General features: G+C 46.0%; 1 protein-coding gene across 4 annotated transcripts in view; it reads left to right on the top strand.

Annotated features, from left to right (window-relative positions):
- kmt2cb (lysine (K)-specific methyltransferase 2Cb) overlaps nucleotides 1-20,452 on the top strand; it is a 97,164-nt gene that overhangs the window by 16,211 nt on the left and 60,501 nt on the right. For all 4 annotated transcript variants that reach the window (XM_063219656.1, XM_063219658.1, XM_063219657.1 and 1 more), the window contains exons 3-12: nucleotides 3,247-3,335; nucleotides 6,101-6,263; nucleotides 9,230-9,409; nucleotides 13,991-14,082; nucleotides 14,249-14,358; nucleotides 17,209-17,371; nucleotides 17,927-18,098; nucleotides 18,649-18,763; nucleotides 19,329-19,504; nucleotides 19,797-20,161. In XM_063219656.1, the coding sequence (XP_063075726.1) occupies nucleotides 3,247-3,335; nucleotides 6,101-6,263; nucleotides 9,230-9,409; nucleotides 13,991-14,082; nucleotides 14,249-14,358; nucleotides 17,209-17,371; nucleotides 17,927-18,098; nucleotides 18,649-18,763; nucleotides 19,329-19,504; nucleotides 19,797-20,161 (1,625 nt within the window). The remainder of the gene's footprint in view (nucleotides 1-3,246; nucleotides 3,336-6,100; nucleotides 6,264-9,229; nucleotides 9,410-13,990; nucleotides 14,083-14,248; nucleotides 14,359-17,208; nucleotides 17,372-17,926; nucleotides 18,099-18,648; nucleotides 18,764-19,328; nucleotides 19,505-19,796; nucleotides 20,162-20,452) is intronic.

The raw sequence follows: 20,452 nt of genomic DNA, 5'->3' as shown, positions 1-20,452 counted from the left end.
TCTTACATTTTTTTTAAACATTTCTGAAAATAGGGGCCCACGAGGGTGCAGGGCCCACCGGTCAGTCAGTTCTGCGCCGCTTATTATGAGGGGCCCCTTTAAGCCAAAAGTGCCTGGGCCTTATTTCTCCGTCAGCCCAGCCCTGCCTACAAGCTTACGGTAGCATGGAGTTGATGGTTCAGTTGGTGTCCTGGGCAGCAGCTCTCTATTTTGTGTTCCTTAAAATGTGTGTCAGTTTGAGTTGGGGAAGTCAATTGAGATTCAAAGTAGATGGAGTCCAAGCATAGAAACATGTGATGTCATCAGCATGGCCTTTTTAAAAGGAATATTGCTGCTTTGAAGCAGGTCCAACTTTTAGAGGAAAGTAAATCAGATATGCCTCATTTGCTTGAGTCATGGGTAGCCTTCTGTTTTATAGCTAACCTCCTCCTACTTGGTACTCTCCGAGGACAGTGAACATTTGATCCAAATACTCTGTCACCATCACTTGTAAAGACGAATTGTGTAATTATTTTGATATATTGGTATGTTGCATAAATACAGTATATTTGATATACAGTTATTCAAATCTTTACAGTGTTGCATATAAATCTTTTGCATGTTTTCAGTGTGTATTTAAGTCTGTTGGATGAGGAAACAAGTACGATATTCAGATGACATTCAGGTTTAACACGTTGGGAAAACGAATAACTTAAAACTTCTGCCTAGGGGAAAAAAAACCCAAAACAGGCATTTTAGGGTTACAAACCTTTCAGATTTTTTTAAATGAATATACTTGCAATATGACTGACTGACTGACTGACTGAATGAATGAATGGATGGATAATGGATAGACTTGCCTGGGTAAACATTAACAAATTCGAATGTAAGCACACTTATAACACTGATAAAGTGTACTATTGGAATATAAAAAGATCAGCAAAAACAACACTAAGTAAGTAAACATTACTCTGATAAAGTGAACATCAGCACTCTTATGAAGTAAACATCCTCACTCCAAGGCGATCTCACAAAGTTTAACGAAGATGCACGAAGCACGAAGGGTCTGCGAGAGAGATCATTGAAAATCTGCCTAAGTGGAGAAATCGTATAGATCGCCTTGGAGTGAGGATCAGAAACCTCCATCTGCATGAGAACCAGGTTACTCAATGTCATGATTCATGATTTAATATCATCATATTGCACTCCCCTACTTCTGCCAGACGTTTGGTGTTTGTGTGCATGTGCCTGTGTGCTTGTGACTTCATCTCAGTCTTGTGTGTAACTTAGTTCAGAGAGCTGTCCATCCTGAGATTAGGGAATCAAAAATCCTGCCAAATGTTGGAGTTGACTGAGTGGCTGATTTAGCTGCCGTGGGTGCTGAATACGATTTGCAGGTTCAGAGATAGTTGGATGAAGTCTGTGGAAGGTTTTTCACTTTCTGAACCCGGCAAAAACACCTCTGCTGTAGTTAACACTGCATGATTTCCAGCCTGTTGTGGAAGTTGAAGACAAATTTTGTGACTGTTTGACAAAAGTCACATAATTAGCTTTGAACCGATCGATGCCGGATGGTGTGTAGTTCAACATTGACCCTAGTGCCGGGAGCTGCATGACGCAACTTCAGGCTCATGAAATCTGATATTTTTTAAGTTAAAAATGTTGGTAAGTTAGAGCTTAATGAACATATTCTAATGCAAGACAGGGGTTTCTGCTTTTAAATGCATATTATTTCATGTATGTGTGTCCTTCAGAGGCTGAGATATTTTTTATAGGCTCAAGTCAAGTTTATTGTCAATTTCTTTACATGCACTGGTCATACAAAGAATTTGAAATTGCGTTTCTTGCTCTCCCATGCAGACATAGACTAATCTAGGTAAGGACATAGACAGTATAGACATAGACAGTACTCATACATGGACATAGACAGTATGGACGTAGACATTGCTCATACAGACATTTAAAGTGCAAGACTGGACAACAGAAGACTTGTAGAGAACATACATTAAGAGGAGGTATTTTGTTGTGCTTTTTCTAAAAGTCCTTTATAGCGTTCTGACATAGTAATAGTAGCATTTGAAGAAATAAATAATTTTAAAAAAAAAAAATAAAAAAGTACCTTTTCCCAAAAATGACAAAAATATTTTTTTTGCAGGTGTTTAGGCATCAATGGCTTAATGCAAGTTGCTGTTGCTTAGCTCAACTTGATGTCTTTGGATGTTTGAATTTGGTGTAGTGACACTCAGGATGACAAACCTGACTATACAGCCAAATGACTGTTCACGGTTCTTTTTAAAAAAAGATTTCTTTTTGGGTCTTCTTCGACTGAGAGGTGGACAGGAAGCGAATGGGGAGGGGTCGGTAAAGGACCCGGGCCGGGAATCGAACCGGGTCAGCCGCATGGTAGATGAGTGCCCTACCGGTTGGCCACGGCAGGGCCGACTGTTCACTGTTCACACTGAGACTGAGATTGTTCAAAGCAGCCAAGCTGACACCGCTCTGGACCCATAAACATTGGTGGCAGTAATGGCTAGCCAGGAAATATCTTGTAAATTGCGTGGAAGTTGTGTAACATAAAAACGTAGCATTCAAAGTGTGGTACAGCGTATATCAACATGTGACTTGTTGTGAACTTTTGCTGCTAGTGCATTTTGGTGATTATGTATGTTACTGTTAATGTTGAAGAAGAGAGCTGCTAGCTCACGCTTCACATTTTATTTTCACGACACACGGTTCAAACAGATCAGGCACTGAAAGCCATGAGTTGTCCGATGTGCTGTCACCAATTAGCTTCGTGGAGGGGGCCAAAAATGGCTCCATGACTTCCCAGATTTACACGTCCGTAACTAGAGTAGTGAACTTGGCATCGAGCGTAATCAGTGTTGATCCAATGTCATACATAGACACATCCACCCTGTTGAGGACAGTCTAGATCACCTCATCTCTGGACACGAGGAACCAATGACAATTGTGACTGCACACGGCAAATTTACGATCAACATTTCAGCACCACACAGACAATAATTCATCTTTTTCTTTCTGTCTTCTCTTTTTATGCCCCTTCTTCCCCCCTCCCTTCACATTCTGTCCCTATCTATCCGTCACTTTCACTCATGCACGAACATTACACTCCTCCTACCATTTCTCCGTTCTCTTACCTCACCCTGTCCTACTCCATCTTTTGTTATTGCTCTTCTGCATCTTTTTCCATCCAATCCTTTTCTCTGTCCTTCTCTTCTCTTCTCTGCTGCTTTCTCTGTCTCTTAGGTGTCGGAGCCGTGGCAGGGCAGCGTTGGAGGATGACGAGGCGGTGGAGGAGGCAGAGTCGGCTGAACCCGCAGCCAGCCAGGAGATAGGTTGGTCGCCCCCTCTACTACACGTCCGCCTTAGCGCCCTCTCAGTCGCTTTGCCCGCCGTCTGCTCGTTCCCCCTCTCCCCTCCCCCCTTCCTCTTCTCTCATCTGAAGGGCTTTTCATGTGGATCCCTCTTGAAGCATGGGTACGGGAGGGTGTTGGAAGAGCAGTAGGCCTTCGTCACCCTTCCAGCCTAACTCGGTCTAGCCTGGCAGCTAGGGAGCAGGAGCCGATGTGGTTTTTCCTGCCGTGTCCCACATCGTCCACCTGACTCCACTTGTGAGGTGTATTTGAATGAACTTGACTCGAGCTACAAGGCTTAGCTTTGCTTTTTCTTAGCTTTCTCTTTCCCTCTCCCCTCTATATCTCTGTCTCTGTCTCTGTCTCTGTCTCTGTCTCTGTCTCTGTGTCTCTCTCTCTCTCTCTCTCTCTCTCTCTCTCTCTCTCTCTCTCTCTCTCTCTCTCTCTCTCTCTCTCTCTCTCCCTCTTCTCCACCCCCCTCACCTTATTTCCCCTTTCTCCTTCTCTGTCTTTTCACTGTCTGTTAAGTTGGACTCTCTTTCTCCCCGCTCTCCAAGCATTGCTTCTGGCAGTGTGGTTTTAGTCCGAGTTGGAGTGAGTGGGCTTGGTAATGCACTCTAAAAGCTTTTTTAAAATCCCTTCATTATGTTCCCCTCGTTCACAAGCAGTTGTGCCAGAGAGAGTAGAGAGAGAGAGGTTCCATTGGCCCATTGTTTCCGGGTTCTATTATTGGGGGGGAAATCCCCCTTTAGGCAGACCTAGGCAGACCTGAGGACTGTTCTATTCAATGCTAGGAGCATTATGACACGCCCCTTTAGGCAGACCGGAACCTGGTCATGTTAGGTGCCCATAGAAACCTATTATGTTGGCATATCTCTATATTTAAAGAATCTCTGGTTGTGCCTCTCCACAATGGTGTGTCATGCATGATGCCACAGCACAGTTTTGAAAAAGGAATCCCCTGAGAGCTGTAGATTGCCTGTGTACTACAGTACCAGTTCATCATCGCATAATTTATGGGCAAACTGAAAAAAAATGAACGGGTGGTATTTTAAAGCAAACAAGCTCAGTAAAAGTGAATTGACAAGACTTAGTGTGTCTTAGTGTGTGATTTTATCTCCTAGGTGAATATACTGTTGATCAGTGGTTCTCAACCTTTTCTGAATGAAAACCCTCCTGGACCTCACCATAAGCTTCCCAACACCCCTTACTTCTCACCATAACCCTGTTAACGCCCACCTTAGTATTAAAAAATAAAATAGATGGCCCTATTGGTCTGATGGTCTGATTCTGGCTCGGGTCATTTGCCGATCGTCCTCTCATCTCTCTCTCTCCCACTCACTTCCTGTCACCTTTGTCCTATTTAAATAAAGGCAAAAATGCCCCTAAAAATCAAATGAAATAGACTAATGCACCCCATTGGCAACTAAGCACTGCCCGGTCTGTCAACGCCCCCCCCCCCCGGCTCCCTAATGCCCCCTGGGGGTCTGTAGAGCCCCTGTTGAGAACCACTACTTTAATTGGAGGGTGTACTGTGCTGCTCCGTATCCCATGAAGTCTGGGTTTGAAACAGTAGGTGGACAGTACAGTAAGTGCCTGCCAGGCAACTGGAGTCAGGTGAGCCTTATTAGGGAAGCCTGCACCACAGCCAATAATGGAGCAGTCTTCACTTGGAGCTGAATGAACATTTTCTAATGCAAGACAGGGAATTCTGCTTTTAAATACATATTATTTAATGTATTTATGTCCTTTATAAGTGTGTATTCATAAGTGCCTGCCAGGCAAGTGGACTCAGGTGAGCCTTATTAGTGGAGCCTGCACCACAACCAGTGATGTAGCAGTCTTCACTTTTCCATGGCTCCTCCTCACCACATGCTTGAAACGCTGTCAGTGCATCATTATCAACGTTTCACCCCTTATGGACCCAGCAATTTGTTCATGTTATTTGTTTTTCTGTATTTATGACACAAGATTGTCTTATTAAATATGTTTCAACTCAAGATGGCAGCCTACGAGAAGAATCGTTAATGATGTATACTTTTCAAATTGCTCACAAAAAGTGTCCACGTCAAAGCATGTGTTCACAAAAGATTCAGTCTCATCTAGGGGTAGATATTGTATTGTACCCATGCGTCCTGAATAGGAAAATATGGTCCTGCGTTTTCCGATGTGTCTGAAGGGAGATAGTATATTGGTATGTCTATACCCAAGGCACCACACCATACTTAAAAATTGATAATAAAAAAAAATATGCATACACGCATGTTTACACACACACATTAGGGGTGCAAATAATAATAGATATGTATCGAATAGATGCATCGATCCTACAACCATGAAGGCTGTGATTTACATTCCTAACACACATGCAGGTACATACAGACAGACAGACAGACAGACAGCCATATCAGTACCTAATGTAATGCAATTAATTAACCTGCACACCTCAGTTCTAAATTGCACCTGCCTCCCCCCTCTCTTTTTCTCTCTCTTTCTCGCTCGCTCTCTCTCTCTCTCTCTCTCTCTCTCTCTCTCTCTCTCTCTCTCTCTCTCTCTCTCTCTCTCTCTCTCCAACCCATGTCTCTCTGCCCATTCTCTCTGTCTCTGTCTCTCTCTGTCTCTCTCTGTCTCTCTCTCTCTCTCTCTCTCTTTCTCGCGCGCTCTCTCTCGCTCTCTCTCGCTCTCTCTCTCTCTCTCTCTCTCTCTCTCTCTCTCTCTCTCTCTCTCTCTCTCTCTCTCTCTCTCAGAGCCAAAAGATCAGCAGCAGGAGATGGGTGAAGGTGCAATGTCGTCGGCGGCAGGTGATGGAGAGGGGGAGGGAGAGGGGGAGGACAGCCCCGCACTCCCCCTGAACCAGGCAGAGGAGGCAGCGGCGTCATCAGCCTCTGCCTCGGGACTAACCAAAAGCAGGTCAGACAACACACACATGCACTCCTCCGTGACCATCTGCTGCTGAGTCACTGTTTAAGTGACGTGTTTGTTTTTGTGTTTGTGTTGTGTCTGTGTGCGTATAGTAGACACATATACGTTGGTAAGGGAAACATTACTGTATTGTACATCCATCATGCAGTAACAAACATTGGGGTAGGTTGAGCAACAAGCTGTCCTTGTGAATGAAAACTATGATGGAGATGAGATGAGGGTATGACATGCAAGTCTTTCAGATATCTCAGCCATTTCTACTAAGACATTCGGGTCATTTCAGGTGAAATCAGACGCTTTGGGACCCGACCGATCCGGATTTCAATCATACTTGGTGTGCCTTTTTAGTAGCAAGGTAGCACCCCAGAACTGCATTGGTTTGAATCTGACACTAATATTAAGGGAGAAACAGACTAGGAAAGGTTCACATTCTAGGGTAGGACACTATACATTCAGCCTGGAATATATCAGTCAGTGTTAGTCACAAAAAGATGCCTGTGGTATTGTTTGAAAGCTCTTTTCTGGCTCTACATATTACACAATCAGCTTGGAATACAACAACTCTCAGAATATGAATTATGACAAATTGAAAAATTAAAAATTGAATATCTAAAAAAACTATATTTTAAAATGGCCAGTTTCTTGTCCAAACGTAGCCGGCAATGTCATTAGCAACACCTCAAATGCTGGTGTTCGGTTCTTTATTCATTTCAGAGAGAATTTGACTCACAAATATGGCATCATACAGACCACTTACTAATAATATGGTAATACCATAGTAGCATCACATGACAAAACAAAAACAAAACAAAAATGGTCAGTTTCCATGGTCCCAGGTTTCAGAAACTAAGGCAGATGTCCATTTATACACACCAAATGATGATATGTGAATGTTTGAACATTCCTTCTCTGTGTACCTGTGTCATCTTCCCTTTACCGTACTTTAAAGAGATAATCAATGGCTACACTCTCATTTTGTACTCTACCAGTGCATTTGAAGCAGCAGCTGTGTCTTTTGTAGATAATGTACAAGTACGTCCCGTTGCAGTTAGGTTCCACTACCAGAAGCACATCCTGATGATCAATGACAAGTCTATCTGGTCTGAAGGGAAAGGTGAAGGATGGAAATGGTCCATGAGGATGCAGGAAGTTCAGTTTCACCTCTCCAGTGCTCGGCATACATTCCTCAACACATGCTAGCCACCAGTTGCCATCATATACAGCTACAACATACCCTTTGATGCTTGAAAATGTAACACATTCCTTTATTGAGCTCACTCTTTCAACTCTGCCTTCTCTGAATGCTGAAAATGGCCTAACTTCCACTGTGTCCATTGACAATGGGCAGAAGCTGTGCAGTTTTTGAGTACCTGGAATAGTTCTTGCAGATTCAAACCTCTTCAACAGGTTCTCAGCTTCATGATGGTGCATCTCTCTCAAGAACATCCATTGCCAGTTTGCCACAACAGAGATGACCGACACCCCTGTAATTCTCCTTTTGCAAGTGCCCTAAGAATGGCTGTAGCACACTAACCTGATTATCATCAACTTTCAAATCTCTTTGAGACTCGGTCTGACCAAGAGCCTAAAAATTAACATTTCCCAACTGCGTCCTTTTGGTTTGCTACTGGCTGTTTGCTTCCCCACACAGTTGGAGGAGTTCTCAATTTTTCTGTAGCTCAGAGACAATATTTGTATTGCTCCTGGCCTGACTAGAAGCAACGCTGAAGGTGTTGCGGCACTAGGAGGGCACGGCCTGGCCAGTAGTACACAACCTTTTCCCGTCAGCCACCCCCCCTTTCTGTGGACATGTGTGTAGCTGCATGGCAGGGTGATGGCATGGCAAGGGACATTCACTGACATCCAGGGGCGGGCATTAGTCTTGAACAGTGGACAAGTATATGCTGCATTACCCAGGGGAGGAGGCCCTTGTGCCTCACCAAGTCCACACTGAATGCATAAACATGCATAGAGCCTACACACACACACAGACACACACAGACACACACACACACACACACACACACACACACACACACACACACACACATGCACACACACACACAGACACACACAGACACACACACACACACCCAGCAGCAGTCAGCCTGCCCTGCATTCTGTGCGTGGTCCTGGCCCAGCTGCCACCCCTGTAAAGGTTGCCCATTGATCTCTGCAGTTAGACGCCTCTGTCAGTCTACTCTCATTTGGGACAGGAGGAGTAGGCCACAGTTTGTCCATGATCCTCATTGCCTCTCCCACCTGCATCTTTTCAGCTGGCTGTGACATTTTTGTGTGGAGGGTACATATTGTTCGGTTGTTAGCTGGGCGATGTTTATGGTCGCTACAGTCTCTCCTTTTTTTAACATTACATTACATTTAGCAGACACCTTTGACCAAAGCGACTTACAAGGAGGAAATTCAAGCAAGTATTGAGTAAGGGGTCAGCGCAGAGTACAGCAGTATACAAGTAATTAGTAGCAACATTTAGGTGCTGTTTCCACGTAGCAGGATATTTTTTTAGCAGGGTATTTTTTTCTCCTGTTGAGGTGTAAATGCAACATGTGGATAAAAATAAATCCTCCATTGTAACAAATGCGTTTCAGCCTCCTAAACAGGATATTTTTTTCTCCTGCTTTTTATACCTGGATTTTAAATATCTGCTACGTGGAAACGGAAGGCCAAAACCAATGCAAAACCAATGCAACCAGGAGAAAAAAATATCCACATATAAAAATATCCAGCTATGTGGAAACAGCACCTTAGTTAATACACAAAGACATCTAGGTGCAGTGTACAGTTGCAGCACTCCTTGCGAGTTGTTTTTGACTGATTGTGCTACTACTGCATGTTTTATGGTTGATCCATGAACGTTAATTGGCTATAGGTTGTGGTTCTGTTGTTCAGTCATTATAACACTGGTGGTAACCTTTGTCTTTCCTCATCTCTTGCAGTGAACAGCTCTGTGCCTTCTGTTACTGTGGTGGGCGGAGCCTGCTGGGTCAGGGGGACCTGAGGACATTCGAGGCCACGCTCCCTCCCAGTAGCCAGCGAGGGGGCAGCACGCAGGGCAGCGGTGGCGATGGAGACGGTGGGGATGCCAGGCCTACTGCAGCTCCGAGAGAGTCGTCAAGGTAAGCCGACTGGGGCCTATACGGACTAAGAGCCGGTCCAGGTGTAAACCAGGTTAAGTTAAGAGGTAAATCATCTAATAGAAGAGCCTGGAGTCTTTTTATCTTAGTATACCCCTCTGGTGTGGTGGTGGCTGGGCTGTGTGGTGTGGCGCTGTCACATTGTCACATTGTGTCTGTGTGGGTTGATCGGTAGATAGAGAGTGAAACGGGCTGTGATGTGTTGCCTCTGTGGTGTTACAGTGAGGCGAGCTAAGTGGCAGCTTTCGCTCGTTTGCTCTCTCTTGCACTGCTGCAGGGGTATGAGCAGCCTTCCAGTCGGCCTCCGTGTGCTGCTGAGGATGATGCAAAGATGGCAACAAAAACAGTGCGTCATCGACACCTCAGAGCTCCATGTGTGGGAGTGTTTGTGTGTGCACAAGTGTGTGCACAAGTGTGTGCACAAGTGTGTGCACAAGTGTGTGTGTGTGTGTGTGTGTGTGTGTGTGTGTGTGTGTGTGTGTGTGTGTGTGTGTGTGTGTGTGCGCGCGCATTTGTGTGGATTGTAGACTCTTGTTTCTGGAGGCAGACCCATGCGGACAGTTTACGTCACTGTTGTGCTCACGCTGTGTTTGGCTTGCTTAACTCACCAACCCACGTTTATAGCCTTCCTCTGCCCGAACTCAGTGATTGAAAAATATGACAGCAAATGTGTCATGTCGGCTCTTCCCGTTTCCTCGAGTGTGCTCCTTTCGTCCGCAGGCAGGCAGACAGGCAGGCTCGGCCCGCTCAGCCCGCTCAACACGACTGGCTACCCAGCTAAGTGTGCTCCCAATCAAGTCTCCATTGAAGCTGAGCCATGCTAATCAGCCAGATTAAATCCCCAGACGTCTCCTTCATATGCTCTCCAGATGCCGCTTCTCCAGAACACCCCCTTCTCTCCTCTCCCCCCTGCATGCTCATAGCTCCATATATCCCTCCTCGTCTCCTCAGAACGTGTGTGAGGCAGTGGCAGCAGCAGCAGTGTTGCTAAGCGCTAATGCCACTGTCTTATGAAGTTCGGGGAGAGCCCCAAACACGGCTTCTGCAGAGGCCACAGTTTTCACGTCAAGGCCTTGGCCAGATTAGCCAGCATGTGGCCGCGCATTACTCCAGAGCTGCCGCCCTCCTCTACTCAGGGAGGTGGTGTGAAGGCCGCCGATGCGAAGGCCTTGCTCTGCTCCTCTCGGCTCTTCAGGTTGCGCCGTGGCTCACAAAGAGACCCTCCCTGTGCTCCCTTCTTGGCCAGCTGCCTAATTTGTCTCGGCTTTTCAGAGCCAATCGAGCATCTCCCGAGGGGGCGAGGCGGTGACGTAATGGCCCCCGACAAAACGTGGCCTTGGCTGCTGGCCAAGCCAACCATGCATTGTCACGGCAGGAGCTGCACAATTGGTTACTGCATCTGGGTGAGTGCCAGTGCCTATGACTGACAGAGGGAAGGGAAGAAGACTGAGTGAGAGTCGGAGAGAGAGAGAAAGAGAGAAAGTCAAACGGGAAGAATGAAGCAATAGTATGGGAGATTTTTGTTGAGTATGTCATGACAAAATGCTGGGTCTGCTTCACTGATTGTTGTGTAATCAATGACAAAAATGAAATCTAATTTCAGTTTAAATCAATATTAAGAGGGGTGATTCTTTGAATGTTTTGGCTAATTGTCTTTGCTCACTAAACTGCCCTACAAAATACCTTAACATCAATTTTGGTCAAAATTGAATTAATGTCATTTTTGGGGTATTTCAGACCACCTTTATCATGTGAATAAATACAGTGAGCCAATTTGATTGTTTTTAACGTCAAAATAAAGAAAATAGGAAGTTAAGGTTTTTTGCCTTGGTATGGCTCCTTATTTTTCGCCCATGATTCAAAGGCAGGGTACCTTAACTTCCAACTACCATTTCATAAATATAACTTTTTTCAATTTTGATTATTTTCTTCAATTTCCAAGTATGTTGTGTATTTATTCATGATATGTTAGTCTTTCTACACAGTAATTTGTCTGCCAGGCTGTTTATCTGAACAATTTTGAGATATAATGAAATGTAATGTAATCCAATGCAATTCCCGCATATATCCTAATCCCACTAAATCGGACATCTAAATGTCATCTATGTAATTTATAACAGACATTATGACTAGACCTTGCTTATAGTTTCTCATAAAATGTATAGTTAAAGTTAAAATGAGCCTTTGGGCTCAGCATGACTCCTCACTGTTGGCCCATGATACAAAGGCAGAATACCTTAACTTCCGAATAACGCTCAAAAGTCAAATTTGAACGAAATATTTTTTGCTATACATATATATCTCCTTTATAGGAACCAACTGTCAAATTTTAGGAGCTCTAACTATTGTACTTTTGTCTGGACAGAGACACTTTTCGCAGTTTCACACTCTGGTGAGTTAAGGTTCTCTGCCTTTGTAGGGCAGTATACTGTAATGCTGCTGTACCTTATGGTAAAGGTTTGTCTTGTTTGGGAGTGTTGTGTATCTGTATATTCATTGGCTTGGCCTTATGACATGACTGCACCTGTAATCTGAAGCCTTTGTCTTGTAGCACCAGCTACTTGTGTAAAATGGGATGGGATTGTGATTGTTACTAATCATAGTCTGCTGGCAGTGCAGTAGTAAATAAATGTGGTGGTTCAGATTTGGCATCCCTTTTGTATTGTTGGGAATATTGGGCAGTGTTCTCTTGCATATTTTAGGAACGATCCATTGTGAATTATTATAAGTCCACATGGTGCAAAGCCTGAATTGCTAGTTATTAGTGTATTTGTTTATGTAAATAAAACATTGTTACCATTATTACCCGAGGGCAGTACCAAGACATGGGGCTTAACTAAGTACGCCTTTTAAAGGTTCATCATGAGGGTTTAATGATCTCGCATGGCCTTACTTCCAAAACAGATTTCAGAGTTACCATGCCACTTTGGCACAATCTTCACAAACAATAATTAATTCCTCCAACTTGCGCTGCCCTCCTCTCAACTCAAGCACACTTGGGAGAGGAGAGCCAGTCACTGAACCTAAATAACCTGTTTAAAAATGAGTGTTAAGGGGCAAGTCTAGTGCGCTGTGCCTGTTACCCAGGCCTAGCCAAACAACGGCAGCTGCCTCTGCCTCCCGTGGTGCCCTGACTGAGAGCGGTGGGTGTCTGCTCTGGGTGTGGTGGTGGTGATGGTGGGGGTGGGGGGGCAGCCTGCACCACTGTGCTATAATGAGGGGGCACTGCTGGGCTCTGACGACGTGCTCCTCAATGCGCTGACACGTTGACACACACATTTCCCCATAATGGGCTAACCAATCAATTTTGTTCCTCTGTGACTCCTGGCCCAAGAGAAGACCTCACCATTCAGCCAGCCAGCCAACCAGCCAGCTACTCCCTCACCCACTCATCCCCCCCCTCGGCCACCATGCCCCCTCATTTTCAACCTTTTTTTTGTTTTCCGTGGCACACTGATGAGCAATAAAACGGCTAAAGGCAGAAACGCAAACATGAGCAGATGCTTGACTATGGGGCCATCTCAATGCCAAGTGTTCTAGCCTTGCTAGGATGTGAATTGCCTGGTGATTGGATACTCCACGGAGTTCACCAAAGAGTATCCAATCGCGGGGTGTTTCACGTCCTAGCAAGGCTAGAACACTGGGAATTGAGAAAGAGAGCCTATATCTCGCCCAGTGTGTAAGCAAAGAGGCCATGCAGAGGTTGCTTGCTTAGTTTGGTTTCTGGAGGAGCTGACGGCAGTTGTGCTGCGCTAGTCTGCAGGGACTGTGGCAGCCGGCTAAGTCATTACAGCATGCTGACTCCCTAGCAGGTGTAGCAGCTAGCTAGGACAGTGTTGCCAGATGTGTCTGACCAAATCCCGCCCAAAAGGTTCTCAAAAACCGCCAAAATGTGCTAAATTCCGCCCAAATTCAACAAATTACATTGACTTCTATGGGCCCAAAACGGCTTAAAAACCCGCCAAATGGCCAATTTTCCCCGTTTTTGCCCGCCTACGCTCATCCCAAGTAGCCCAATCGGGCGGGCACCCGCCCAATCTGGCAACACTGAGCTAGGACTGTCTGCTGTGGGTAGGCTTTAAAAAAAATTAGTCCGCTCTAATGTGCTTGCTTATCCGTCATTGTCTCATCCCACCTCGTCCTGAAAGAATATGTTAATCGTATTGTATTTCCTATCTGCCTCCGCTTCCCTGAAAAAAATGACACCTACAGTGTAAACACACCACATCTGCTGGGCCGGATCAACTTCTGTGGTTTGTGGCCTGCTGATGGTTCCTGTTGGTCTTGTCGTCCGTACTGGCTTGCCATCTTTATTTCTGTGTTGGCCATTTGTCATGTAAAACATTCTGTATTCATGATATAAACATTCTCTATTCTCTTTCTCTGTTTCTCTCTCCCCCTCTCTTTTCCACTCTCTATCTCCCTCTCTCCATCTCTCCATCTTCCTCTCGCCCTCTCTCCCTCTCTCCCTCTGCATCTCACTCTCTCCCTCTCTCCCTCTCTCCCTCTGCATCTCACTCTCTCCCTCTCTCTCTCTCTCCCTCTCTCCCTCTGCTTTCACAGTGCGGAGGAAGGAGCTGGCAGGTTTTGGGATGAGCTTAGTCACGTCGGCCTCCCTGATGGCATTGATGTCCAGACGCTCTTTGAGGACTCAGGTGAGGCTCGGCTGCATGAACGGGTTTAGCTAGACCCTCAACCCAGACCTGTTCGGAAGTTATGTCGGGGGCCGGATAAAACGGCCTCAAGGGCCTGGAGACATAGGTTTCCCACCCTTGATTTAACTGATGAAAGTGGCGTTTCCCCTTGTGTGTTCTGCTGCAGGACGGTGCTGGGCCCATCAGCGCTGTGCCATGTGGTCGCAGGGCGTGTGCCAGGGCGAGGACCAATCACTGCTCAACGTGGACCAAGCCATCCACTCAGGGAGCACACAGGTGAGGTCACCCTCCCACCCCGCCGCTGTCAGTAACGGCTTTCACGTTCACAGGACATTCACACCTAGGGGCCTCTGGTTGGGTTGGTCTCTTGGTTACCGACAGTAATGGAGAATGGAAAACATGGCTCAATTGCATAAGATAGCTTGAGCTCTTAGTGTGTAAGAGATACCTAACACTCTACCAACAGCAAGATAATTCACCAAAAAATAGATGCAGAGACAGTTTTTATGTGTTGATGTGCAAGATGTGCAAACATATACATTTGTGCGTGTTAATATATTCAAGTTTAAAAAGTGTGTATGTATGTGTAGTTTGTGCATATTTACTACAGTTAAGGTGTGTGTAGTATGTGTTTATGTGCATGTGGGCCACTGGCCAGCTGCAGGCCTGTTGTGAGTGAGTGAGTGACGTGATGGGCATGATGGATCTGTCTCCTGCTAAAGGTCACCGCTGATCAGCGCGGCACGCCCGCTTGTGGGATGGAAAAGGTCAAGGCACTCAGGAACGCTTCTGCCTCCGTAGCTTAGCACTTAACATTTACCACCCTCCCCACCCCCAGCACACAAGCCCCAAATTATGGGCTCTTAATGCCGACGTATCCTCTTGCAAGTGACTAAAGCAACAGTGAATAAGCCATTGAATTAGCAGCCTGAACCGTCGGGTCGGCTTGCCCAAGTGGATGCAACAGTTTGCACGCTCGAGACGGAAACGCGTTCACTCAGGCGCTGCTCTTCCCCGGATCCCAGTGGTTTTTAGGTGGATTAGTTTGAACGTGCGTGCTCTTGGGTACCATTGTTGCAGCATATTGCATTAGCTCACCTTGTGTAGTTTTTGATGAACTGCATCTGTTGGTGCCATATCAGAAAACAATCACAAACAAAAACACACTAATGCCCCTTTTCCACTGCCGGTTTTCTGGTAGGCCTACAGCTCGACACGGTGCGACTCGGCCGCCACTTTTTACTTTTCTATTGGGCACGACTCGGCTCATTCGAAGAGCAAAAACTGGCGGCCGAGTCGCACTGTGTCGAGCTGTAAGCCTACCAGAAAACCGGTAGTGGAAAAGAGGCATAACAGGCCCATGGCTTACCATGTTGTACTGTACCTAGAACATATAGGTAGAAAATAACACTAGAGAGGACCCCGCCCCCCTTTTTACGGCAATCTGTAGCGGCCATTATCTGTAGGTAGATCAGAGAACTGGAAATTAATGGAGAACGAGGCTCACCTCTTTCAAAAATGGCTTAATCATGTGAAAATGTCCACCAACACACTATACAAGGACAATAGTTGAAGTGTGTTGCTAACTATGTTCATAAAAGATATTATTTGATTTTTAAATGTATTTTATCGACTCATATGATTTTAGTAGATATTTAGCCTGCCATTTCAAATCTGGTGTTTGATTAATGTGTTACTTCATATTCACACAGTTATAGTCAATTTTTTGACAGGGGTGGGCGTGTTCTCCATTGACTTGCATTGCCCGAAGGTGCCTACACTACCTACGGAAGCTCCAGCTGCCATTTCCCAGTGCTGTGGCAAATTGCTGTGTCCTCTCTAGTGTTATTTTCTACCTCTATGACCTATAACCAACCAGGAGCATGTACTGTATGTGCAGTAAATAGGGATGTTGCTATTGGGGAAACTGCGAAGCATTTAGAGGAAATGCGCCTGGGAGGGTAGTAGTGAAGAGGAAGAGGCCTGACCCAAAAGGGAAAGAGGGGGCAGAGAGAAGAAGAAGTGAGTCTGCCTCGAGAGGGAATTATTTCCTCTTCCCGTTCCACTGTCTGTTGGTTCACTTTTTCACAGAAGGAAAGTTGGTGATCCGGGCAATGCGTTTTTGTTCTGCATGTGATATTTTGAAATCTTAGTAAGTGAAGAATTCTTGCACACCTGCTTGGTCAGGTGCGTAGGAGTGGAACCCCTAGGTCACCAACGTTAAAGCAAAGAAAGCTCCCGCACACTGTTCACATTTGCATGTTTTAAAATCTTAACTTTTACAGTTATGGCCCTGCCATGGCCTAACCCCAGGGCACTGGGTTACTACGCCGGCGACCCGGGTTCGGTTCCGGCCCGGGTCATTTGCCGATCCTCCCCCATCTCTCTCTCCCACTCGCTTCTTGTCACCATCTCCAACTGTCCTATCAAATAAGGCAAAAAAGATATAAAACTTTTTTTTTACAGTTATGTTGGGCCATGACAGAGAATTGAACAGTCTCCATGCAGCCTGAGAGGATACTTTTGATGAGAAAGAATACGCAACTCGACTGAGGTGTCAAAATGGTCTGCCGTACATTTTCATACGACACACAAAGCAAGCCAACTGGAGTGGCGAACTTCACAGTAATTGCACTGACCCTAGAAAACCTTGAGTCCAATTTTCTGGGAACTGTAATTACAGTTTGACCGACACACCGTTTTCTATGCACTAGGCTGCAGAGAGTGGTTGTTGGATGGGATCCATCCTGGGTGTTGTATCCAAGCGCCTGGTGTTGAACTGGGTGATTTGAGTGGATGTCTCCTCTTGTAATTTAGCTGTGGTATGGTTAAGCTGCTGTAGCCCTGAATGATGTGTTCATTTTATTTCAGCCATGGATTTGATGGATTTCTCTCTCTCTCTCTCTCTCTCTCTCTCTCTCTCTCTCTCTCTCTCTCTCTCTCTCTCTTTCTTTCTTTCTCTCTTTCTTTCTTTCTCTCTTTCTTTCTTTCCTTTCTTTCTTTCTTTCTCTCTCTCTCTCTCTATCTCTCTCTCGCTCACTCTCTCTCTATCTCTCGCTCTCTCTCTCTCTCTCTCTCTCGCTCACTCTCTCTCTATCTCTCTCTCTCTCTCTCTCTCCCCTGCAGTGCTGTGCATACTGTAAGCGCCTTGGAGCATCCATCAAGTGCTGTGAGGAGGGGTGCGATCGGATGTACCATTACCCCTGTGCGGGGGCTGCCGGAACTTTCCAGGACTTCAAGAGACTTTTGCTCTTCTGCCCTGATCACATTGAATTAGCCATTGACAGATGTGAGCCTCCTCTCTTCATCTCATTGTCTTACGCGGGGAGTTTCTCTCATCTCATCTCGCTCCTTCATTTCCTCCCTATGGGCCTCCTCTGCTCTCATACATTCTCTTTATCCTCTTTGCCTTTTTGTTACACACACACACACACATACACACACACACACACACACACACACACACACACACACACACACACACACACACACACACACACACACACACACACACACACACACACACACACACGCTCCCTCTCTCTCTGTGTTTCACTTTCTTTCCTGGGGTGCCACTTATTATGTATTTTATCTATATGGTCCTTTACGTTTATGATGATTAAAACAATCTCTCCTTCACCCTCTCCCTCTGTGCACCCTCCCCCTCTCCTCTCCTCTCCTCCCCCTCTCCTCTCCTCTCCTCTCCTCTCCTCTCCTCTCCTCTCCTCTCCTCTCCTCTCCTCTCCTCTCCTCTCCTCTCCTCTCCCCTCTCCTCTCCTCCCCTCCCCTCCTCTCCTCTCCTCTCCTCTCCTCTCCTCTCCTCTCCTCTCCTCTCCACCACCAGCTAACGAGGAGGCCAACTGTGTGCTGTGTGACAGCCCTGGAGAGCTCCTAGACCAGCTCTTCTGCACCAGCTGTGGTCTGCACTACCACGGCATGTGTCTGGACATTGCAGTCACCCCCCTGAAGAGGGCAGGCTGGCAGTGTCCGGAGTGCAAAGTGTGCCAGACGTGCAAGTGAGTCTTCCCTCCAGTCTGTCCCCTGTGTTGAGCACTGTATTTGTAAGGCAAGGATTAAAGCAGTGGTTCCCAACCTCTTGGCTCGCGACCCCATTTTCACATCACTTATTTCTCAGGACCCCATACACATTTTTTTCACAACAAAAGTGAAAACATGACTGAGACACAGTTCATAAGTTGTAGGGTATTAAACCTACAGATATGTACATCAGTCTAGGATTGTAAGTGATGTTTCAAAGAGAATATTGAATAGTTATTTTATATTAATTAGTTTAATTCATTATTAATCAGTATTCTTTTTTTCCACACACTTTCAGACATTTCAGGCGACCCTAATTGAATTCCAGCCGACCCCAAATGGGGTCCCTACGTCAGTGTTGGAAAAACACTGGATTAAAGTCATGGCGTCCATTGGGCTTTTTCAAAATCCTTGCACCAATTTAGGACAACATTAAACCCGAAAAAATCCTTAACCATTTTTTAAAATTCTTTGACTTCACCTCTTCCCGTGTAAAAGTTGTTCTTTGTAATGTGTGTGGCGTTGCAGGAACCCAGGCGAGGACACCAAGATGCTGGTGTGTGACATGTGCGATAAAGGCTATCATACATTCTGCCTGCAGCCAGCTATGGACTGTCTTCCTGCTGGTGGCTGGAGATGCAAGGTAAGCAGACCTGGCAACAACGCTGATGCAAAACAACACATCACATTACAATACATTGTATTTGGCAGACGCTTTTTAACCAAAGCAACTAGTGCACAGGAAGTATACTGAAAACTAAGTGCAGATGCTACGTAGGGTAGAGTTAGTACCAAGAGTCATAACCAAAGATGATCTTTGCCGAAATCTTTTTTTCATTAGTTAGTCTTTCTTTCTCTGTGTGCTGATTTGTGGTATGAAAATCCTTTATGTTTCTGAAGAAGGATTTTTTTTGTCTCAGTAGACTTTTTAAGATGTTTTAAATATAGTAACACTGAAGCATTTACCTCCAAGGCAATGCAAATATGTATATTTATAGTTAGACATCTGATAAATTCTTCATTACCTCTTCTAAAATTTATGAAACAGTTAATGCCTAATGTATTTTGTGTGTGTGTGTGCGTGCGTACATGTGTGTGTGCGCGTGTGTCCATGTCTGTCTGTGTGTGTGTGTGTGTGTGTGCGCGCGCGCGCGTGTGTGCCCGCATGTGTTTGTGTGTGTGTGCCCGTGTGTGTGTTTTTGCACTAGAACTGCCGTGTGTGTGACCAGTGCGGCACGCGGACCAGTGGGCAGTGGCACCACTCGGGCCTGCTGTGTGAGCCGTGTGCGGTGCAGCAGGACCCGGCGCTGGTCTGCCTGCTGTGTGGCGGGGGCCTGGACCCGGAGCTCCAGTCCACACTGCTCTCCTGCCACAGCTGCAAGAGGTACAGGCAGGGGTGGGGGAAATGCACTAGTGGATGATGAATGAACTACAGTTATGCTTAAAATGGGTGCATAAACCAACATGATGAACAAGTAAATATTTTTTTTGTAGAAATAATTATGAATTATGATAATCATGTAAGTTTGATTTTGCTTTTCTTCTTCTTTGTATTTGTCTATTTTTTTGCTTGTGTTTTGATATTTGATGTCCTCCCGTTTACCTGTACGGTCTTGCAGTAAGATCCCCACCCCACCTGTCCACCACTAACACCACCGTGCCGTGTTTATTCTTAGGTGGCTGCACCTGGAGTGCGAGCAGCAGGTGGAGGGTTTTGTGGAGGCCCAGCCCGGGGAGGACTACGAGTGCTGTAGCTGCCGACGCAGCGGCCCACATATGGACCCCCCACACAAGGAGCTGGAGGCCCAGCTCACCCTGGCTGCGTCCGAGGGGGAGGAGGAAGAGGAGGAGGAGGAGGAGGAAGCGGAAGAGGAGGAGGAGGAAGAGGTGGCGGCGGATTCTGAGGTCTCAACGTCGAAGTCAAAGTCTCAGCCGCCCAGCTCGATGGACTGCCAGCCAGGGGAAGCACAAGCGGAGGAAGACGTGGCTCGTGATGAGGACGATGAAGATGGTCAGAAGCAGACTGGGGAGCTTGTGTCTGGTGAGTGCTGCAACACTAGAAGCAGGCTTTGCAAGAGGCATTTTTTTATTTATTTAAAATCAAAACATGAAGAAAGCCCACCGCCTGGCTGAAGGCTAAAGCTTTATTACCTGCCATGTCTGAGGCCAGTGTGGGTTTGGTGCAGAGTTGGTTAAGAGTTAGGTGTGTCTGTGTGTGTCTGTGTGTGTCTGTGTGTGTCTGTGTGTGTGTGTCTGTGTGTCTCTGTGTGTCTCTGTGTGTCTCTGTGTGTGTCTGTGAGTGTCTGTTTGTGAGTGTCTGTGAGTGTCTCTG

The sequence above is a fragment of the Engraulis encrasicolus genome, chromosome 16 (assembly GCF_034702125.1).
Source record: "Engraulis encrasicolus isolate BLACKSEA-1 chromosome 16, IST_EnEncr_1.0, whole genome shotgun sequence".
Taxonomy (NCBI): Eukaryota; Metazoa; Chordata; class Actinopteri; order Clupeiformes; family Engraulidae; genus Engraulis; species Engraulis encrasicolus.
Note: the sequence above shows the minus strand (reverse complement) of the source record. Positions and strands in the feature narration are given on the sequence as shown.